The following is a 22,987-nucleotide window of genomic DNA, read 5'->3' as shown; positions in this document are numbered from 1 at the left end:
AAAAATTATAAGAGGAGATGAAGTATGTGTGTCAATTTCTTCATCTTTCATGAGAGAGCAGCACATACATACATACTGTTTAAAGTTGACAAATTTTTTAGAAATGGTAACATGTTATTATTCTGTAAAATTTGAAAAGTAACAGAAATATATTTTGGATTAGTCAGACAGAATTTATTACTGACATTAACCTATGAAATAACGATAAAACTACATTGGACAACAAAGAAAAACTGAATAAACTTCAAAAAGTAAAATGTACCAACCACATTCTCTGATGACAGCACAATGAAATCAAAAATTATAACAAAAAAAGCAAAAAAAATCCCACAGCAAACTGGGATTTAAGAAAAAAAGAACACTTCGATTCTTGGCTTAAAAAGAAAATCAAAATTAAAATGGGGATTATCCAGAAAATAACAATAGCTCTAAAAGAACACAGAAAATAGTAACTAAAAGAATCCACGTTACAGCAAATACAGTTTTCATAAGAAAAACAGTAGCTATAGAGACAAAAGTTAAGAAAGAGAGAATGGGAACAATGCATATCAACTTCAAGGGAGTAGGGAGAAACAAGACAAGTGCAGGACTCGGATTTCAATCTAACAATATATTTCTTAGAACAAAAACAAATACCAGAAATGTGTAATACAAAATGCTACCTTCTGTTGAATCTAAATGGCAAGTTCATAAGTACTTGATACATTATTCTCTGTGTTTGACATTTCATAAATGACTACTGGAGAAGGCAATGGTACCCACTCCAGTACTCTTGCCTGGAAAATCCCATGGATGGAGGAGCCTGGTAGACTGAAGTCCATGGGGTTGCTAGGAGTCGGACACGACTGAGCGACTTCACTTTCACTTTTCACTTTCATGCACTGGAGAAGGAAATGGCAACCCACTCCAGTGTTCTTGCCTGGAGAATCCCAGGGATGGGGGAGCCTGGTGGGCTGCCATCTTTGAGGTCGCACAGATTCGGACACGACTGAAGCGACTTAGCAGCAAATGACTACTAGTAGACAATGTTTGCTACAATGCAAAACAAAATCATCTGTCAACCAGATGAAATAGATCATTTTCAGAAAATTAAAACTTCCCAAGCTGACCTTAGAATATTGAGAAAGATAATTCCTATCATAAAACAAATAATTTCACTGCCCTTCAAATTATAAGAATAAAGAAAATTCTAAATTCTCTAAAAAACTATCACAAGAGAAACCAAAACATGACAAACAACACATACACACAACTGTATAATTTTATGAACATACAAAACAATTTTAAATAAAATATTTTCAAATAAAATCCATTCCATTAAAAAAAAAAATTTACCACGACCAATTAGGAATGTTCCAGTATTACAAGACTAGGCCAATACTAGAAACTCCATTTAATAATGTAATGTTTAGTGCCTAATGAAGACAGATTATTTTTTTCTCACCTTTGACTGTGTGGATCACAATAAACTGTGGAAAATTCTTAAAGAGATGGGAACACCAGACCACCTTACCTGCCTCCTGTATGCAGGTCAAGGGGCAACAGTTGGAACTGGACATGAAATGGACTGGTTCAAAATTGGGAAAGGGGTATGTCAAGGCTCTATATTGTCACCCTTATTTAAGTCCTATGCAGAGTACATCATGTAGGAATGCCAGGCTGGATGAATCACAAGCTGGAATCAAGATTGCTGGGAGAAATTTCAGCAACTTCAGATATGCAGATGATATCACCCTATGGCAGAAAGCAAAGAGGAACTAAAGAGCCTCTTGATGAAGGCGAAAAAGGAAGAGTGAAAAAGCTGGCTTTTATAAGTCAACACTGAAAAAAGGAATATCACAGCACCTATTCCAATCACTTCTTGGCAAATAGATGGGGAAAAAATGGAAACTGGGACAGACTTTATTTTCTTGGGCTCCAAAATCACTGCGGATGGTGACTGTGGACATGAAATTAAGGGACACTTGCTCCTTGGAAGAAAAGCGATAACAAACTAAGACAACGTATTAAAAAGCAGAGACTTCACTTTGCCAATAGAGGTCCATACGGTAAGAGGTATGGTCTCTCCAGGAGTCATGTACTGATATAAAAGTTGGACCATGAAGAAGGCTGAGTGCCCAAGAATTGATGTCTTCAAACTGTGGTGCTGGAAAAGACTCTCAAGAGTTCCTTGGACAGCAAGGAGACTAAACTAGTCAATCCTAAAAGAAATCAACCCTGAATATTTATTGGAAGGACTGATGTTGAAGTTGAATCTCCAATACTTTGGCTACATGACGTGAAGAGCCAATTCACTGGAAAAGACCCTGATGCTGGAAAAGACTGAAGGCAGGATAAGAAGGGGACAACAGAGGATGAGATGGTTGGATGGCATCACTGATTCAAAGGACATAAGTTTAAGCAAACTCTGGGAGATGGTGATGGACAGGGAAGCCTGGCACGCTGCAGTCCATGGGGTGACAAAGAGTTGGACACAACTTAGCAAATGAACAACACTAAATGAAAAAGAAGACTAAAAAACAAGACAGCCTATAGGATATTTAAAATTAACAGTAATATAAAGCTACAGTAATTGAAAATTTGATACTGGCACAGAACAAGACAAAGAAATAGAATAGCACAGAGTCTCAAAAAATGCAAAACAGATGGAGAGAGGAAAATTTAGCATCCGTCAAAGATGGTATTTCAAATCAGGTTAAAAAAGAAAAAGGACATGTAATACAACAAAAAGTAACTGTGAAAAATGGAGCTATTGAAAAAGAAAACATGTTGGAAACTATGTTTCTTCCTTACCCACTATAGCAGCTAAATCAAACACTCAAATGTTTTTTTAAAAAAAGAGAGAGAACCTGCTAAACACAGAGAAGCAATTTTTTTAAAATTATCTTGTAGTAAAGTAGAACTTTCAAACAAAAACCCATAAAAGATTAGTAAACTTTAATATACTTTATTATTAATATTAAATATTCTATATTATGAATATCAAATTATTTAATCGTTTATTAATTTGTTATAAATTTTAATATGAATTAGAAACTTTTAATATAAAATGTTAATATTTATATATATAAAATCAACAATTTGTCTTATAAATGATCTAAAAGATGACAAAGAAAAAATATTTTCCATGCACATAACAAAAGGATTAATTTTCTTAGAATTTAAATATAAAAATCAAATATATTAAATACACAAACACATATATTCCTAGAAGTCATTATGAAGGAGAGCCAGCAGAAAAATCGTAAAAGATTAGGAATAGGTAGTTCTAAGAAATACAAATAGATTCAAACGTATGACAAAGTAGTCAGTTTCACTCATTTAAGACATATAAACAAATGATAAGAATACTTTCCAATTATCAGGTTGGCATAATACCCAAAAGAGCAATAATCCTATCTGTGAGAATTTGAACAAAACGCACTCATAAACTTGTGTGGAAAGGAAATTAGCACAGGTTCTATTAAGGACAATTAGACAATATCTATCAAAAATTTTAAAGTATATACTTATGGGCCTAGAAAATCAATCAGTAGAAACATAGGATGTTCATTCAGGAGTCAGTAGTGATAGCAAGAAAATGTTAACAGGGACTATTTAATGCATAAACATATGGAATTCTACACGGCTTTTAAAAAGAATGAGATTGATGTCTATATGCTGGTAAGGAAAAACCTGCAATATACTTAGCATGCTAAGTGACACAGATATTCAAGTGTTACAGTATCCTCCCATTTGTATAATGATATGTATACAAATTTGATATGTCTAACACACAAATAGTTCCAGAGAAACATAAAATATTTTTTTACAGATTTGCTTTACAGCTTCCTCTCGGGGAATAAGATGTGGGACAGTATTTAAGAGTGAAACTCACTTTTTACTTTAAATTCTTTCCTACACGTATGTGCCAGATATATTTATTCTAAGCTGGGAATATAGCAATAAAGACGTTCCATTCATAGAAGTTGCACTGTGGTGGGGGGATAGGGGGATTACAAAGAACAGGAGGGAAATAAAACTGTGCGCACACACAATGACAGATGATATAAGGGTTGTGAGGAACAGTAAAGCAGGGTTATCAGAGAAAGGGGCAGAGGTTATGATTTTACATGAGGTGGAAGTAAAAAGGAATACGGTGAATAATGGGTACACAAGATGGTTCCCCTATCCCAGGATTAGGAGTAAAGTGATATATAAACCACAGCCTCAAGATCTAATTGCCAGGAGGGGAAAGGGCAAAGCACTATAGAAGCAGAGGAAACTCAGGTAGGTGTTCTTGGGTGGATTTGGGTAGTGGGTGACACAAAGAGAAACCAGATGACAAAAGGTCTTACAATAAAATGAAGGGTTTAAACAGGGCAACAGAAAATTAGAACTACATTTTGGAAAATTCACTCTACCTGTATTGTAGAAAGTGTCTGAGAGAAAATTAACTGAGAAGTAAAGAAGCCAGTTAAATATTTTAGGAATTCTGCCCAAGCTAATAGTCTTTAAGAGAAAAAGCAGTCAGTAATAAGAGCAAAGAATATGGATCAAAAAATGGACAATCAATCTGTACTTGAGGATTCCATATTCATGGATTCAACTATCACTAAAAACCATGACTTTCAGCACTTTTGCAGTCTCTTGTGGACAGTGTAGAACAGTAAAAAATTTTACTAGCCTAACATGCATGTTCCCAACTGAGGTCAAATAATATGCATTCTGCCTTCTTGTTTCAACTCTCATAAAGCAGTATCCTTTTTCATGACTTCTTAAATGCCACATTTTTCACCCTGTGATATCAGTTGGTGATTCTGCTGTTTAAAATGGTCCCCAAGAGTAGTCTGAAGCACTGTCTAGTGTTAAGCACAAAGCAGCTGTGATGCACCTTACAAATTAAAAAGATGCATATAGATAGTGTTAGGCATTAAGTTATAGTGCTACTGGCTATGAGTTCAATTTCAATGAATCAATAATATATGAATAATATATATTAAACAAAGTGTCTTTAAACATACATAAAACAAGGTCATGTATTGATTGTTTGACAAAAATGTTGTGACCAGAGGATCACAGGAACCTAACCTCGTATTTCTTATGGGAGCAATGGTTCAGTTTTTGCTAAGTCAGTGTCTGCCTTTCATTCAGTGTTCACTCATTTATGACTTTATAAAATATAACTACCACAAATAAGAACAATCCACTGTATATGTACACACATATAATTACTTATTAGTAAAGAAGAATCAATAGGACTGGAATCAATTACAGGGCTTCCCAGGGGCCTCAGTGGTAAAGTATCTGCCTGCTAAGGCAGGAGACTTGGATTTGATCTCTGGGTCGGGAAAATTCCCCAGAAAAGGAAATGGCAACCCACTCCAGTATTCTTGCCTGGAAAATCCAATGGACAGAAGAGCCTGGCAGGCTATATAGTCCATGGGGTCACAAAAGAGTTGGACACGATTTAGCAACTAAACAACAACAATCAATTATAAGAAGTAAATGAGGGAGCAAAATCAACGATGATGCTACCCAGGTTTCTGGCTTGAGCAACTGGGAAGATGCTGATATTGCTAATAAAGAGAGGAAACAGGAGGAGGTCGCAGCTTGGATCAGGAAGACAAAGATGTCAGCTTCGGAGAGTGTAATGTCATGCATCCCATACACACTGCAATAAATATAACTATGTGTTTAAGTACCCATTTTCCCATCCCATTTGAGAATCACATCTTTGATCATCTCCAGCTATGTCCTATAACTAGAAGGATGCTTTCCTTTAAGTCATATAAACCAGGCATGTCAACATCAGAAATGTGTACTTTATCAAATGTTTTATTTTCCACTGCCACCTTTGCAATTATATTATCCATATTCACCATAATCTATACTTTAAGAATGTTTCTATGTGAGTCCTCAAAAGTAAAAATACAAATTCTACCTTTTGGAAAATAAGAATTCTAAATGACAAATATCTTCAAAGAAAGTCTGCACAACCAGGTAGTGCATTTTTCAACTTGTTTACAGAAACCTTTATCATAAATTATTAAAATATCACTCTGAAATATTAAGCTTATATAAAAAATCCTAATGGATAAATTGTGATGTTTTCACACCTGATTTTAGAAAACCCCAGAATTATAATTTATTCCGATGTGGCTTTTACAAAAATGTATACATACATTCAAAATGTGACAAATCTTTTGCATCCTAGAAATTGAAATTACAATATACAACTGCATACACTGAGCTTTATATAATTACAAAAGAAAATTAATAAAGGATTTGTATCAATCCCTCCCTATCTAGTCAGCATTACCTTCATTTATAAAATAGAAAACAATTTCTAGGGTACTACTAAACTGATTTTACAAGTAAATATACACTTGTATGAACACCAAACAGAAACCTGATACACAGTTATTCCTCAGTGTATAACTGTGTGCTTGCTAATTTGCAATGGTCCACATATTTAAAAGCACTGGACTAGTTTTACCCTTGGTATGGCAATTAATTGTATGATCTCCCACTGACCACAAGAAATTAAATATAGTACACTGGGAACAGTTATTACTATTTATATGAGGGGGAAAAAGGCTGAAAGAAAAGTTCAAGAAAGAAAGATTCAAAGCTAAGGCAGGGGTGGGGGTGGGAAGAGGTTAGAATACCAGTTCAGTAACTAGGAAATAGGAAAAAGATAGAACTAAGAAAGAAACGATAAGCAAAGTGTTCTGTACAGAAGTGATACCTTGTTCTTTGCAATTAATGGGAAGAACCATAACCAAAAAGACCAACCAAATGCAAGACAGAAAAACATCTGTGAACAACAGCTCTTTTAAAAAATCAAAAAAAAGTGAAGAGGAAAAATGGTCATTTCAAACATCTTGTATTTTGTATCATTTAGAATATAATTACAACATTATTTCTATTCTTAAAGTATACTATTAATATTTGAGCATAACACAAATAAAAATGGCTCTGCACTTGGAAAATAGACCAAAAACACTTAGCATACCTGAGCTACCAAGACAGCAGTCAATCAGTAAACAGCAGCTGGTGCAGAAGATGCACTTAGTGCAAGCAACTGTCCTCACTAGGAAAACATCCATGAATAAGCAGGCACTAGTCTCTTTACCCCCTGGAGAAGGAAATGGCAACCCACTCCAGTATTCTTGCTGGAAAATCCCATGGATGGAGAAGTCTGATAGGGTACAGTCCATGGGGTCTCTTTACCAAAGGCTAATGGCCAAAAACAGAAGGGACAGTGGGTCTTCTTGGTCCCACTCTCTGAATCTCAGAGACTGTGACACTTCCTTAGTCAATGGGGCAAGTGCCTGTCAGGTATGTGCCTGACGGACCAGTAGCCATCACAACAGAAATACAGAGACCTATTTAAAAATTGTTACCTTCCCTATCACCTTGTAATATAGAATATTTTTCCCCTAAAATCATAACATCATAAATAGAAGTCACAATCCTGATCATCCAACAAAGGGAGATCTAGTTCACGCTACAAGACCTACTATATGGCTTTAAAGTATTGTATTTCCACTTGAAAATTAGTTTGTTATAAAAGATAATATAAAAGTAATGCTGTTCAATTTCAATATGGATTAAATATGTATTTGTGGATTTATGTGCAAAGGGACCACTTGGGCAGCATTTAATCTATCAAGAATTATTGTCAGTTCTAAACAAACACTTAGAATACAATTCACTTCTAAACTGGAGACTGCCTACAGTATATAAATCTAGTTGATGAGTCATAGACTAAGTTCAAAATTACTAAAATATCCAATTAAAGTTCAAGACTAGAAAAACAAAATCAGCAGTTGGGGTAATTCAAACTTCAAAACTGATCACAAAATATAACTTGTAATTCATATGATCTAAGCATCAGTAGGATACGCACTGAAATCTGCAGTTAGAAACAAAAAGTGAAGATGTCACAAAGTGTTTAGTCAAGAACAACAAGGACATAAGGCTGGCTTAAGCTTTCCCACCAAAACACTGGATATAAAAACATCATATACAACTAAAAATACTGGGATATTGGGATGTCATTCTGAAAATAAACAGAAACAAGAAATATTTTAAAAAATTATCAAACACAGATTAAAGTAGTAGTCAGAGAAAATATTTTTTACTGGGAAAATATAGCTATTTTGTTCTCATTAAGAAACAACATTTTATAGACTACTTTTTTCCTGCAAGAAATAACTAATAACATTACCTTCTAACAAAAAAGGTGCTAATTCCTAATCTGCAATATTCCTTGGTATTCCTAATTACTAGAAAATACAAATTAAAAATTCAAGTTGGCCAGGTGTTATTCCCAGCATTAGTAATTCCTTTCATTCTACTGATTTCTTTAAGGGACCAATTCTCAAGTAGAAGTAACCCATCAGAATTAACTGGGGACCATCCTGAAAATACACATTTCCAAATGTCATCCCTCAGAAATGACTCGCCATGTCTGGAGTGAAGTCACAATAGCTACATTTTGAAAATAATTTCCCCAGTGATTCTGACTGCTAGTTGAGGACGACTGCTTTAAGAGATGAATTACCTACTTGTTCTGCTCACTAGAAGAGATCTTACTAGGTCAACTACTGCTGAAACTTTGTCATTATAGCACACAGAGCTGTCAGTAGCAAAGAGTTAAAGTCCACATTTCATTACTTATAGTAAAAAGAAAAACAAAACAAAACATGAAAGAGATCTGGTAGATTACTCAAGGAACATGCAACCATACTTGAAAAGACCTTCTACATATTTATTTTAAAGTGTTCATTTAGGACAAATGGTTTTGAAAATGTATAAAAATAAATTATGTATTAATCCATCTTCAATATGTACATGGTCCCTTAAAAGGATTTATATTTTATATCATGAAAAATGTTATTTCAACAACCTAACAGTATTCTTAAAAGTTAGGAATTTTAAGATTTTCTAATAGAAAAGTTTTAGTATTCACTGGCAGAAAAATAATGAAACTTGGAATGATTTCATTAATATTTCAAAATATAATACTGTCTTGGCTATGCCATGCCATATATCACAAGAAAAATCTTTATCACTAAACTATACTAATCCCAAGTGGTAGCATTTTCATTTAAGAACAAAGCACAAAAATATTTTATAAAAGAAAATGTCTCATCATAAAAATTTTCAAAGCTGAATGCTTTAAACAAAAATAGCTGAGGTTTGATTTCACAATATCAAGTTACCATAAGCACTTTGTAAACATACACCTATTACAGGCTATCAACTTGAAGCCAGTTATCACTAAAAGAAGATATAGTAAAAAGAAATTTCAGTGCAAAAGCATATATCAACTAAATTTATCAACTGACTTAAGACAATTTTAATATAAATTTCACAACTTAAATCCCGTAATATAAAGTAACCCTATAAAAGCTTAAAATTAAATTAATTTAAAAGAAAAAGCTCTACAACAGTTAGCAAGTTTTCCTTTTGTTACTATTCTCTAGTAAAAGCTTTCTTTTGATTAGCTTTCACAATGTCATCAGGAGATGCTGATTTGAAGTCAAACGGTGTTATTGCTATAAGAGGACTTATTTCTTTGTCTTTTACGTCTTTGACTTGTCTACTATAAAGAAAAGCCTTATAGAGATCAAAGGTACGTCGCTTGCAGCTTTTCAATGGGTAACGAAGACACAGGGTTGAAGCGAAAGCTGAAGGTCTGGCAGCAAGGGCTTTGGTCCAAGAGAGAGAAAAAGGTGGTTTCCTAGGCAGAGAGCTTTTACTGTTTTTCTTATTATCCTTAGCAGAATTGGAATTTTTCCCTAATTTTGAACTTAGAACTTTAGTTTCTGGTATTGGAGCAACTGATTGGTCTACTACAGGTTTGGGAACAAAATCTGGGGCTTTTATGAGGACACTAAGATCAATATTTGAGTCTATTCCAGGTGACCTCATTTCAGATAAACTGAGCATACAGGAATCTTTCCTAATCTGAGGGTTGTCTATATCAATCGTTTCTGCAATCAAATCAGAAAGTGACAAATTCTCAAGGTCTCTTGTCGGAGAAGCTTTACAAAATGCCAAAGATGATAGAGATCCTGTTAACTCTGATATTCCAGTTGAAGACTGATACCGATTTGCTAGTTGTGACAAGGGAAAAGATCCCAAACTGAGATCTGTGAAACTGGAAGATGGTTGGTGACAAAAATCAGGTAAAGTAAAGCACTCGCTTGGATTGTTTTTCTTGTGTTCCTCAAACAGTTCAGCTAGGGATGGACTTTCACACTGAGAAAACTGCAAGTTGTCACTCTTTAATATGCAATTCTTATTACTTTGTTCAACTGAAGAAACAATTCCAACTTCAGTCGTTTTACTAGCATTTAAATTATCAAGAGCCATATTTTCCAATGAAGGATTATTTAAACTTCCTAAACTGTTCTGTACTGGAATGTTTTGCAAATCAGGTACTGAATCATTCTGAATAGTTGATGAGTTATTAGGTGCTGTGTTTTTTATCATTAAGGATTTTAAATCTGGTATGCCTTTGAAGGCAGAATCATCTTTGGAAATACACTCAGACACATGAGGTCTTAACAAATCACCATCTAGACTCTTTGAAGGTAGACTCTCCACACTATCTGTGGGTGGTAATCTGACTGATGGCTGACTTTTATAAGAATCTCTTGGCATATCATTGATTAGGTCAGCTAGGGACAGCTCTTTTGTTAACTTACATGATTCTAATTTCTTTTCACTTTTAGGTCTGTCAAGTTTCTTTTTTTTATGGAGTAAATAGTGACTTGGTATAACAGAGGAATTATGATATAATCCATATTTTGCTACTGGGCCAGAAAAATCAAAGGATTTGCTGCTGCAATCCAAATGGTTTGCAGACTGAGGACAAGAGCTGTGAACATTATCAGCTGAAACTTCAGAGGAAGATAATAAGACTCCTTACCTTACAAGAGCCATTAATTTTCAGATGAATAGGTTGACATATGCAGAAGACAGTCACAGCAACCAAAAGGAAACATGAAATGAGGCATTTAATTACTAAATGTTTCTTTTTGATTATGACATGAATAAAGTGATACTTGATCATTATTTAATAAAAAGTGAACATTCTAAAAAAAAATAAAGGATTTTACCTTCCTTTAACCATCTTAAGTGACCTTCATACTTTGTTCACTGATATATACAAAGGTAATTACCAAGTTAGTAAATGTGCTAATATTTACAAATTTATGTGAGATTTTAAGTTATTCATAATCAGAATTTCTCAAATTCAAAACATCTAAAATATCAGTGGAAAGAACTAGGTTCATCTATATTTTTAATGTATTAAAAACAGGTAAACAAATAGTACCATGTAACTTCTACTGTGATCTGGGGTAACCTATTAATACAGTTGTCACATTATAGACTTATACTACAGGTCAGTTAAAACTGAATCCCGGTGCCCCCCCCCAAAATGAAAAAAAATTTTAATTTACATAAAACAACCCTTATTTCATAGTAACAGGCTGCACATAATTTCACTGTGGCAAAAATCTAGACTCCAGGTTATAAGAAATATCAAACCAGTTAACAAATCACCATGCTTCTACTGACAGATATTATACCACTTAAGATAATTAGTTCCTTTCTCAAGTGGCCTAAGTTATAAATTTAACCTCAAATTCTAAACATTTAAAATTAAAGATCTGGCTATGAAATGAAAGAGTAGTAGAATTATAATACTTAGGATATTTAAGTAAAACTAAATTATATTCATAAAATACTATAAGCATAGGAGGGATTTTTTTGACATTGCCTGGCTATTAATTTCCAAAAAAAAAAAACACCAATAATCAAAAAGATCAAGACACTAACAAGAAGCAAAAAGTGTTTTGTCTTGCTTTTATCTAATTTTATTTCCCTTATATTCTGTCAGTTGCAAAAATAAGCAGGAAAATGATCAAAAAATAGGCTTTAACAGACTGAAGAGAACACAGCCAATCAGCTTAAAAATTCACAAACTGCAAAATCAATTGATAACAATCAAGAATTATTGTAACATGTAAAAATTTCTATCCATTTTTCTTAACAGTTCGATCAAAATCAAAGCCTCTTTTAAAGCATTAACTGTAAAACTAAAAGAGAACAAGTAAAAGCATACCTTTTGCTATCTTTCCTGTAGATATTGCTCCCTCACTCCTGACTTTCAAATTCTGCACTTTATCTTGCTCCAGAACCACTGACAAAGCCTTCTGCACATCAAACTTGTTCTTCAGAACTGCTTCAATCAATATGTCATCTGGCACAGCATCTCCAAGTACCTCTCTCATGTGATCAAGGCATGAATAAAGACGAGCTAGAACAGACAACAATAATTAAAAGCTATACTCAGTGGTGTCATGAAAGATTCCTGAACCTTCGAAACCGAAACAAAGGATTTGTAATTACAGTAGGATGTTCATTTCTTGTAATCTGCCTTGGCAAAAATTACAATGACTATATTTTTATCCACAGTATACCTAGCTTCCCTGATTAGAGGAACAATTTCAATAACCACTATAATAAATGTCTCCAAAGTAATACTGATTAATGCTTGAAAAAAGTGTCAATTGTGAATCTGTCTGCAATGCAGGAGACGCAGATTCGATCCCTGGGTCAGGAAGACCCCCCTGGAGGAGTGCATGGCAACTCACTCCAGTATTCTTGCCTGGAAAACCCCATAGACAGAGAAGCATGGCAGGCTACAGTTCAGAGGTAGCAGAGTCAAACCTGACAGAAGCAACTGAGCATGTACCCACACACGCACAAAGTCTATTTCAGTCAATGAGGATGATGAGGTCCATATTGATGATCTTTTACATGTGTAGAAAGGGTTAATTTTGAAAATATTTCTAACTTACTAGTGAATGGACAAGATAATTTGGTACAAAAATGCCATAAAAATTAGGAAATCCAGTAGATTAATGAGGAAAATGAACATTCATTTTAAACACAAACATTTAAATCTGGGTGACTAAAATCTTTAAGGATGTTAATTTTCTGATGACTATTTTATAAAAAGTAATTACTAATAATATTCATTAATAATGGAAGTTCCATGAGAGCAAAGGCTTTATATCCCTAGATCTTAAAATAATATGTGAGACTACTGAATAAAAATGCATCAACATATTAACTTATATTTGTATAATAGGTGACAATTTTTAAAATACTTTAACACACATACACATATCTTCTGTAATCCTCACAGTAACTCTATGACTTAAGATATATCAAACTACAAGTCATAAAGAGGACTGAAAATCATGGCACTACTTAGTTTAGCAGTAATCAAAATAAAACTCAAGTTTTCAGATTCCCTAATCCATGAAATCAGTCCACAGAATGCATTTTACATTACATTTTACATGCTTACATACTGAACAAGGAATCTACTGGCAATATCCTTTTTTCCCCCAAGTATATAATACTTTCTCTGCTGCTCTTTTTTAATTATTAAAAGTAAATTCTTCAAATATTTGGGTAATTCTGCTTTGCTTTAGTCCAAAATTAATTTTAGGCTAATAAGCTAAACTTGAAAAATTATGCCTATTTCATAAAAACATGAATTACTAAAACTGGAACAGAATACTTAGTATATAGCTAGCATCATGGTCTATTCTAATTAATTATAGCAACTGTTGTCCACACATACACAAAGGGTAGAGATATGAAGTCAGGCTATGTTGGTTCACATCCAAATGCCACTTACTAAGCAGTACAACTACCCCCAAGTGACTTGGTGTCTCATTTTCCTCCCGTATAAAATGAGGACAATAGCTGGCCTATCTCATAAGGCTGTCATGAAGATTAAATATGCTAATACATGAACAGCACTTAGAACAGGACCCAGAAAGCAATTAGTAGAGGCTAGTTACAATCACTACTATTGTTGCCATGCAATTTTTTTCATGCAATTATTGATACTTACATATGTCAGGTGGGAATGATTAACTTTCATTCTCAAACATAACTCTGAATTTCATACCTCCTTAATCATTCTGAGGCACAGCAGAGAAAGTATAAGACTTCTACTTTATTCCTACCTTCTCCCCCACTACAATGACAACTGTACACACTCTTTGAAAATATAATCAAAACTATGGAAGAATTTATACAGCAGTTCGTCTATGAACTTTTATCCCACTTGTCAAATGTATCTGCAAAGTTGATATAGAAATTTTTTTAATTCTCTGTTGTTTCCCTTTCTGCTTTCTAATTTTGTCTGTCTGTGCTTTCTCTCTATTTTTCTCGGTTTGGGTTGCAGCTGACATATATTGTACCGATTTACGCAAAGATCAACTCTCAGATTTATATACTTCCCTCCTTCCTGTTTTCAAATTGTTATAAATTTTCAATTTAAAAATATTCATAGAACAAAGCCAGAGAAAGAGTACACTCCAGAGAAGGAGCAAACAAGCTGAGCCCGGCTCAGCACCAACAGAGAGCACTACTTTTATACCTGATGATCTTGGTTCTACAACACTATTCATCAACCTATGACGGGAGCAGTATGTCTGAAACTGTCACATTTGAAATTTATTTATAAAAGATGAAAGCCAAAATATAAAATATCTTTGTTAAAATGTTTAAGAGAACTAAGAAGAAGCAAACTCAGAACCAAAGCCATTACCGTTTACAAGTTCTATCTTGAAATTAAATTTATATGACTGTGACCAATCAGGACATTTGTATAGTGTTACTCTGAACTTATTATTATTTTTAATAAAAACCAGTCTTTTGGAACCTAACATTTTCCAAGGAAATGAGCTTCTGTAATCTAACCATAAGCTCTACATACAGCTTATAAAACAATAAATACTGATAAAAGAAAACGAATCACGGAAGTTTCTCTCCTAAGAAGATTTCAATCACAAATTCCAGTTACTGAATAACAGCCACACAATCAATTTTTCAACCATATAGTTAACCATATAGTCTTCACAAAACATAATTAACAAAATGTAAATTTTCCTTGAAGATACAAGATATAATGGTAGTTCATACCAATTCTACCCATGATTAATATTATGAACAATAAAACTGATAAATAACATTGGTAAATCTCAGTAAATTATTAATCATTTTCAGATAAGAAACAGACTAATTCTTACTATACCTTGATCAATTCCACTTAGCTGATGATTCACAAGAGAACTGGAGAATTCTTTCAAATCTTCATAATCATATTCTTCTACAGGTTCAACAGCTGAAGGTTTGTCACGTCGTGAGTAAATAAACTGAGCAGCTAGAATATAAAACGATGGAAGAATGCTGTGCTATAACCATTTCCCATTAACTTTTTTTTTTAACAATACAAAGTAAAAATTAAAGATTCTGACCTCCTACCTAAAGTCATTTGCCCACAGTCATAATACTGGATGAAAAGAGAAAAAAACTAAGACAAAATATATCATACCCCAAATTCTGCCCAAATGTCCTTCTAACCATTTGCTAATCTCTTCTAATGGTCTTCATTCTTCTCTATCTCATAAACACAGAGCTTACTTTCTCCACAGTTCTCAAAAATTATCTTTCCTAATATCTCATGCTTGCCTACTACTCTAGCTTCCCTGAAATTTTCTTTTCTATGGTACAAACATTTTAAACTCATATCAAATTTGCTCATTTGCATAATTAAGAATACTAAAAACAGACTAGTTCAATTTTCACTTTCCAGGAACTACTAATTTTGCTTGAACCCAAGAGCTGACCAAAATCATAGGCCTTAACTTTTAAACGATTTACACTTCAATCATACACTGACACGGTATTAGTGCCACATACCTAACTTTCAGACAGAAGTCTGTGCGACTCTACAGACTGGCAGTATAATTACTCAACACATAACTGCACATCATATATTTCATTAAGAGGCAGAAAAACAAAATATCAAAGTGATAACATATGTTTGAATATCATATACAAAAATACAAGTGGCCAAAGGAGAAAAGCATCAAGCATGCCCAAAGTGTTCACTCTTTTACATCAACTGGATGCCCACTGAACTCAATTCTTCAAGTGTGTGTTCACAGTTGTGAAGGAATAAAATTAAAGTATTAAGTTTAAGACGGATAAAAACATCAATACAGTATTCTAAGGCAAGGTGTCATCAGAGATTTTATATTATTCAGCTTTCTGGAAAAGCACATAACATGCATTTCCATTGCTCAGCATTCCCACATTTGACTTCTGGGCATGCCCATAAATGTAAGGGAATCTAACTACATTCAAAAGTTATAGATAATGCATATATAGACAATAGAAAATACTATAGCTTAGTATAACACCTACACTCAGAAAACTATGGTGTAAGTGCTATTTATTCATAGTATAAATCAACAATGGCCTTACAGATTAGCAGAAAAGGCAAAAAAAGAAAAGGCAGTGACATATTTTAAAAAGCCATATAAGTAGTACAGATGACAAGTGTGACAGAAGCACAAAAGATTAACTGATCATTGAAGACTGGAGCACTTACAATAGAGAAGGCAAGAACAGAATAAGAGAAATACAGAGCAGCTGAGAGAATTTAATCTATTCTGCTGTAATGCATGTTTCCTTAACATACTGCTGCTGCTGCTGCTGAGTCGCTTCAGTCGTGTCCGATTCCATGCGACCCCACAGACAGCAGCCCACCAGGCTCCTGCGTCCCTGGGATTCTCCAGGCAAGAACACTGGAGTGGGTTGCCATTTCCTTCTCCAATGCATGAAAGTGAAAGTGAAGTCGCCCAGTCATGTCCGACTCTTAGCGACGACCCATTGGACTGCAGCCCAACAGGCTCCTCAGGGGAATGATGAAGGTATAACATTCAAGATGCTTTGGTTCATGAGATTCTCCCCACCCGCAACACTTTGTAAGGCAAATACAAAGTTCAACCGCAGAGCATTATACTGTCATTGGAATTGTGCTGTAAAGTTAGATAGCCCCACACTTGTCCTCTTGGCTCAGTTTGGCCCTGTCCCTTTCTGTGCTTGCTTCCTGCTTGGCTCTCTAAGACCTGTCAGCATTTTGCCTTTGCTAACATTATTCATTAGTTTCAACTCTTCCTACAAGTTTATCAAGCTTTCACCTTGCAAACATGTAACAAAAAGTAAACATTTATCAAAAAATTTTGTTAAATGTAAAAAAATACATTTTGTTAAATTTAAACATTTAACAAAAACATTTCCTTGAATGTAACTTTATTTGGAAATTAACTTTCTAAATATGCAAGTATTTTTATTAGATGATTTTTGGTTTTATTAGTACTTTATAGGCTGAGTGATCTGTCATAACCCTGTTCTTTCCCACAGGCTTTGTTATCTTTTAGTATACAAATTTGAGGACCGCAGTTTTTCAAGAATGCACATATTATGCTGTTTATATATCACCATTTCCCCCATCCTGCACAAGTAAAATACAATACTGCCATTATAAAGTCAGCATGATTAAATGGTAGGAAAAATATCCTATTTCACAGATTTTCTAAGATGATCACTGTTTCACATAAAAATATCTCAGAATGAGGGATATGTCTTATGATCAAGTGGTATCTTGGTATTATGTAATACTTAGATTGACAGCTGATTTTTTAAGTGGTATGTAAAATAACAGTATGTCTTACAATCCATGGCACTTTAGATACAATAAAATGTGGTAGTATTAAAAAATGTAAACCAGGCCATTTTGTGCTCGATGATTTTTAAATTACTTTTCTGACTGTAAACTGTATTCAGTTCAGCCTAAAGGTAACAAATATACTTTCCTCAACTTCCTCTCATAGTTCTGAACTGTAATGAAAAACCTAACACAAATCAAAAATTAAGTGAGAGAAGAAATCAGATACTTCCATCAACAATTTTCACTTAGAAAATATTGACAAAGAAAATGGAAGTTGTCAAAATCCAGGCTTCCACTCTACCTCCAAGGAGCTATTCTTCCTGGAAGGTTTTCCTACACTCTCCCAAACATAAATCCAACTCAGAAATCTATACTGTGGCCACTGTTTTAGAAGTAAATGATGGCTGGATTTGTTGAAGAGTGGGGAGAGTGGGCAGGAAAATTCCCCAGGGACAATAGCTACCAGGAAAAAAGAAGCATTCCAGACCTCTGAAATTGAAATGAGAGTCAAAAGGCAAAAAAAAAAAAAAAAAAGTGAGATAAAAGCAAGAGAGAGAAAAGGATAAATATAAGATGCTCTTCTATTCTAAAAATTTAAATCACAAACTTTGACAGAAACGCTTTCTGAAAAATTGAACACCATAATGACTTGCAAATTTTTCAGGTATTCTGATAAACATAAAAATTGAAAGAATTCAAAACCTTTACAGTTTTTGAACTGTACAGTTTTGAACTGTAACTGAAAAAGTTACAGTTTTCCTGTAACTGCCTAACACTGTTTCCTAAATATAAAATAAAAATCATGTGAGGCACTCATTAAAGATACAGCTTTCTAGGCTTCTTCCCCTGGAGATTCTGGTTAAGTGGTGCTAGAACGGGGTAGGGAATCTGTAGTTTTATAATACAATTACTCAGCTGATTGGTATCATCAGAGAAGGTAGGAAACAGCCTACAAGTCTCCCCTTTCATCCAAATGTAGTCCACTTTGCTTACCGTCATTAGTTAATTTCCTAAAACATGACCCCTTAACTCAAAAACCTTCAATAAACTGACATTACACAGCTAAAATTAAAAGCTGCCTTCCACAATCTGGCTATTTCCTTTCCAAGCCCGCTTTGTGCTCCAATTGCATTCACCATGTGTCTTCCCAAACACACCTCACTTAAGAGACCACTGCTCAAACACTGCTTTTCCTTTCTCTAGGATGCCGCTTATTCCCAAATTCACCAGTTCCAATTCCATCTCCTTCCAGAAACCTTTCCCGCCTTCTTCAGGCAGGACTATCTCTTTACCCACCACATTATCATTTGAAGGGAATTTTTAACAAGCTTCTTTACAAGTGAAAGTGAAGTCGCTCAATCGTGTCCGACTCTTTGCGACCCTGTGGACTGTAGCCACCAGGCTCCGCCATCCATGAGATTCTCCAGGCAAGAATACTGGAGTGGGTTTGCCATTTCCTTCTCCATCTTTACAAGTTAACTGATGCTCAATAAAGGTTCTGAGTTGGAATGGACTGAATAAGGATATCTACTGTTAAAGTAATCATACAAGGAGGTCATGAGACTGAAGTGGCTCTAATGCCTTGGCTGCAAAGGGAAAACCAATCCAGAGTTAATTCCTGTAAAGGCCTCAGGATTAAGAACATCCAATCACAAAAAGCCAATTATTCTCTCACAAATAATGTGTTTTAAGCAGTAAGCCAATCAAATAACCTCCTTGCTTTGTTTCATGTCTTCTCTATAAAAACCCTGCCCCAACTTCTGTTGATGAAGTGCTCCTAACCACTTCCCATTTGGAGCTGATTCAAATTGATGTTTGCTCAAATAAACTCTGAAAAAAAAATGTCAGTATGCCTCAGTTTATCTTTTAACACTTCTAATTATATTAGTTGAAACAAGATTAATAATTGTAAAGTTCTATTTATAGGCTCTTTTTGCTATCCCTTTTTTGCTATCTTTTTGCAGCTCCCTAACGTAAGTTAAACATTCAGCATCAAAGCAATATTCAGTCAATCTTTCTAAAGAAAAAAAAAGTTATAACATTTAGAAATCATCTTACCATCAAGAAAATTGTATTTAGTAGAATTTTTTAAAATATATGATAAATTTTAGAGAAATTCCTATTGATAAAGTCATTCAATTACCAGAATTCATTAGACCATGAATAAAATCATTTCTTCAATGAATGACATTAGCTGCTTCTTTAAGAACAGAAAGTATCCTTCTAAAAACTATTCCTTTTTAATTGAAAATTCCTGGGAAGAATACACCACTAAAGAGGAATATTAATCGTCTGATCTGATATTACTGATTTAATTTAGTAAAATTTAGAAAATTTTAAAAACCTAAACCATGCGCTTTTGTTAAAAATACCAGTTTGTCACAGAATAAAGTCAAAACTATTTAACTATCTCCTGCTCTAATAAAGCCGATTTCACTTCCTGGAGCATACAAAGGTAACTCTCAAATAGTCAGACTGTCCTGAATATGAACCATACACAATACACATATCAAGAGCTGTGAGAGATAAGGGATAAACTATGACCTCAAGAAAGGTAGGTCACAAAAGCAGATCTCAGAAAAACACCTTCAGAATGCCTGATCCTTGTGTAGTGATGGCTCATTACTCAAGATTAAGCATGATTTAGTTAAACAATTCTAGATAAATGAATGCATTAATCTGCAATATGAAGATGTTTCTCAGTAGTCTCTCCCTCCATGAAGCTTTCCTGTGCAAGTCATAGTCAACCAACTTCCAAGTCCAGTAGTCTTTAGCTCCTGTAGAATCTATTTCCAAATCCACTGCTATCACCTCTATCCTAAACAAATAGTTTTCAAAGCAGTACCTGTGCCCCACTGAATATGAGATGGGGCCAAGAATTACTTTTCTAACAAATTCTCAAGTGGTGCAAATGGCACATGGACCACATTTTGAGAACACTGTCTTGAGATACTTCTTCTAGATTAGTATAATAGTCTCCTAACTAACTATTCTAAGTACACCCACTTAGGTACCACCTTTAATCCAGTCTCTACAGCATATATTAAAAAAAAAACAAAAACAAAAAACTCAAATCTAATCACCACACCCATATTATCATCAGTCTCATGAACATGCCATGATCTTTACTTCATTCATAGTACTAACTAGTGCTACCAGACACTACTTCATCACCTAGACAACTGATTATGATGAACTGTAGGCACCCCAAAAGGTTAACCCACAGAGTTGTGTTTTTTTTTAACACATTGCAAATGACAAGTGCTTGTGAGACTCCTCAGAAAAACTGAAATTTCTTTCATCCCTAATCTCAAAAAAATATGGCATTTTTGAATCACTGAATAATAAGGCTGAGTAATCAGAGCCCTTCCTCTCTTTCTTCAGTGTTACATCATTATCAGTCACAATTTTGTTAGGAGATAGAAATTGTACTGGTTATTTTGCCAGAGAGATTTTAATATAAAAAGTTACCTAGGTATTAGAAAACACACTAATTAGGCCACCTCTCCACTTCTAAGCCAGTCTTCTTTGCTTTGTGATGCTGAGGCTGAAGTCTCTGCAAAGCACATTTCTTCAGACAGCTGGTTCCCTTTTAGGATCAGCCAACAGGGAGATAATAAAAGGAGACTAGGCCAGAAGAGGAACACAAATGTTCCTTTCCTTTTTGCTTCTTCTCTAGTTACCATCACCCCAGCAACATTTCATCTTGCCAAAATCATTTGTTCCAGTAATCATAATATCAGTTTTTCCAAAATTCCCAGAACCAATTACAACCATGACCAGACTGCTGGATAGAATGCCCTCTTTAAAGGCTGAACCTCAGCTTCCCAGTGTCCCTACAGAGTATCTCTATACCAACCACACAACATTCCCCTTCTCAGGTCTGAGCCCCAGCTCCACAGTCCCTTCTCTTAACTTCAATGGCAAAGCAACAAGGCAGAATCTTCCTGTCACACCCCTAGGTCCTAGCTCCAAGGAGCCGCCACAAGGTTCTAAAAGGTTGGTTCCAACCCTGTCTGCTGATTCCCCTAGGAACTAGAAATGATAAATGCTTCCTGAAGTTACTACCTCCTTGATCTTTTGGTTTGCATTTTGTGTTCTCTAACACCTAGTTAACTTTTTATACTAAAATCTCTCTGGCAAAATAACCAGTGCAATTTCTATCTCCTAACAAAATCGTGACTGATAACGGTATAACATTGAAGAAAGAGAGGAAGGGCTCTGATTAGCCAGCCTAAAAGAGCAAAGTACCCATAAAGAGCTAGATGCATTACAGAGTAATAAGTAACAGGACAAAAGATGTAAGGCAGAGTAGGGGTGCTAAGACAACTTCCAAGGCCCCTATCCTATGCCTTTGTGAAAAAGAAGAAATTCTAAAAAGTCAGAAGGGACATATTTAGTCTTCAGAAACTATGAAGAGGCTTAAAGCAGGGAAAGGTTTATAAGACAGTTCAACAGACTATAAGGTATTAAAGACAAGGCAGACTGATAGAAATTTAAATTACCATATTAAACCTTCAATTTGTGGAAAATGAGTTCTATGAGTCTATTTATGCTGTTCCTAACGATATTTAATTGGACCCACTTTTATGACATAGTAAAATTCAGCAGAGCATTTTAACCAGTTGTTTATAGAGTAGGATAAAATTTGAAGATAAATGCACTGTTAGAAGGATTAGTAAGAAAAAGGTCTGGATCAAAGACACTGTCTCTGCCGCCAACACAGGAAATGCTTTCATTATATGATTGCAAAAAAGTTTTTCAGCAAGAGGCAAAAGGTGCAGCTCTGATGTAGAATCCTACAGGAATTTGAACTCTAAATCATTTTGCGGCTCCATCAGAAGTTTAAACTATGTACTGGGTTTATTTACAGTAGATAAAATACTGTATGAAGGGAAATCTATGCATAACTTGTGTTTTAATATTCAAGATTTTCCTGGACATAAAACTGCTTTCTGTCTTTAGTAGTTTAGATTTTCATTACTGACTAAATTATCGTTTTAGTCAATTTAGATTAATTGCATACTGCAAAGAATACTGGAAAATCATAGTTTTGAGAGTTTTCTTCAAATTGTATAAAGCCTAATGAAGGAATCAAAACTTTAAATTCTATTCATAAGTAATGAAATTATTTTATGTGCTTTTAAAGTTAACAATATGCTATTTAGGTTGGTCATAACTTTTCTTCCAAGGAGTGTCTTTTAATTTCATGGCTGCATTCACCATCTGCAGTGATTTTGGAGCCCCAAAAAATAAAAGTCTGACACTATTTCCACTCTTTCCCCATCTATTTCCCATGAAGTGATAGGACCAAATGCCATGATCTTAGTTTTCTGAATGTTGAGCTTTAAGCCAACTTTTTCACTCTCCTCTTTCACT

General features: G+C 34.5%; 1 protein-coding gene across 3 annotated transcripts in view; it reads right to left on the bottom strand.

The window, feature by feature from the left end:
• The window catches only part of HBS1L (HBS1-like translational GTPase), an 86,811-nt gene that overhangs the window by 55,436 nt on the left and 8,388 nt on the right, over positions 1-22,987 (bottom strand). For 2 of the 3 annotated variants that reach the window (XR_825631.1, XM_010844256.1), the window contains exons 3-4: positions 15,125-15,253; positions 12,128-12,322 (exon numbers count right to left, since the gene is read on the bottom strand). Coding sequence is in view for 2 of the 3 variants with exons in the window: in XM_010844256.1 (XP_010842558.1) it covers positions 12,128-12,322; positions 15,125-15,253 (324 nt within the window). In the remaining variant the exon portion in view is untranslated. Of the gene's footprint in view, positions 1-5,413; positions 10,923-12,127; positions 12,323-15,124; positions 15,254-22,987 lie in introns of those variants that run through there. The other variant, XM_010844257.1, reaches the window with a different exon arrangement.

Source organism: Bison bison, unplaced genomic scaffold (assembly GCF_000754665.1).
Source record: "Bison bison bison isolate TAMUID 2011002044 unplaced genomic scaffold, Bison_UMD1.0 scf7180017864198, whole genome shotgun sequence".
Taxonomy (NCBI): domain Eukaryota; kingdom Metazoa; phylum Chordata; class Mammalia; order Artiodactyla; family Bovidae; genus Bison; species Bison bison.
This window is presented reverse-complemented; position numbering and strand designations above follow the sequence as displayed.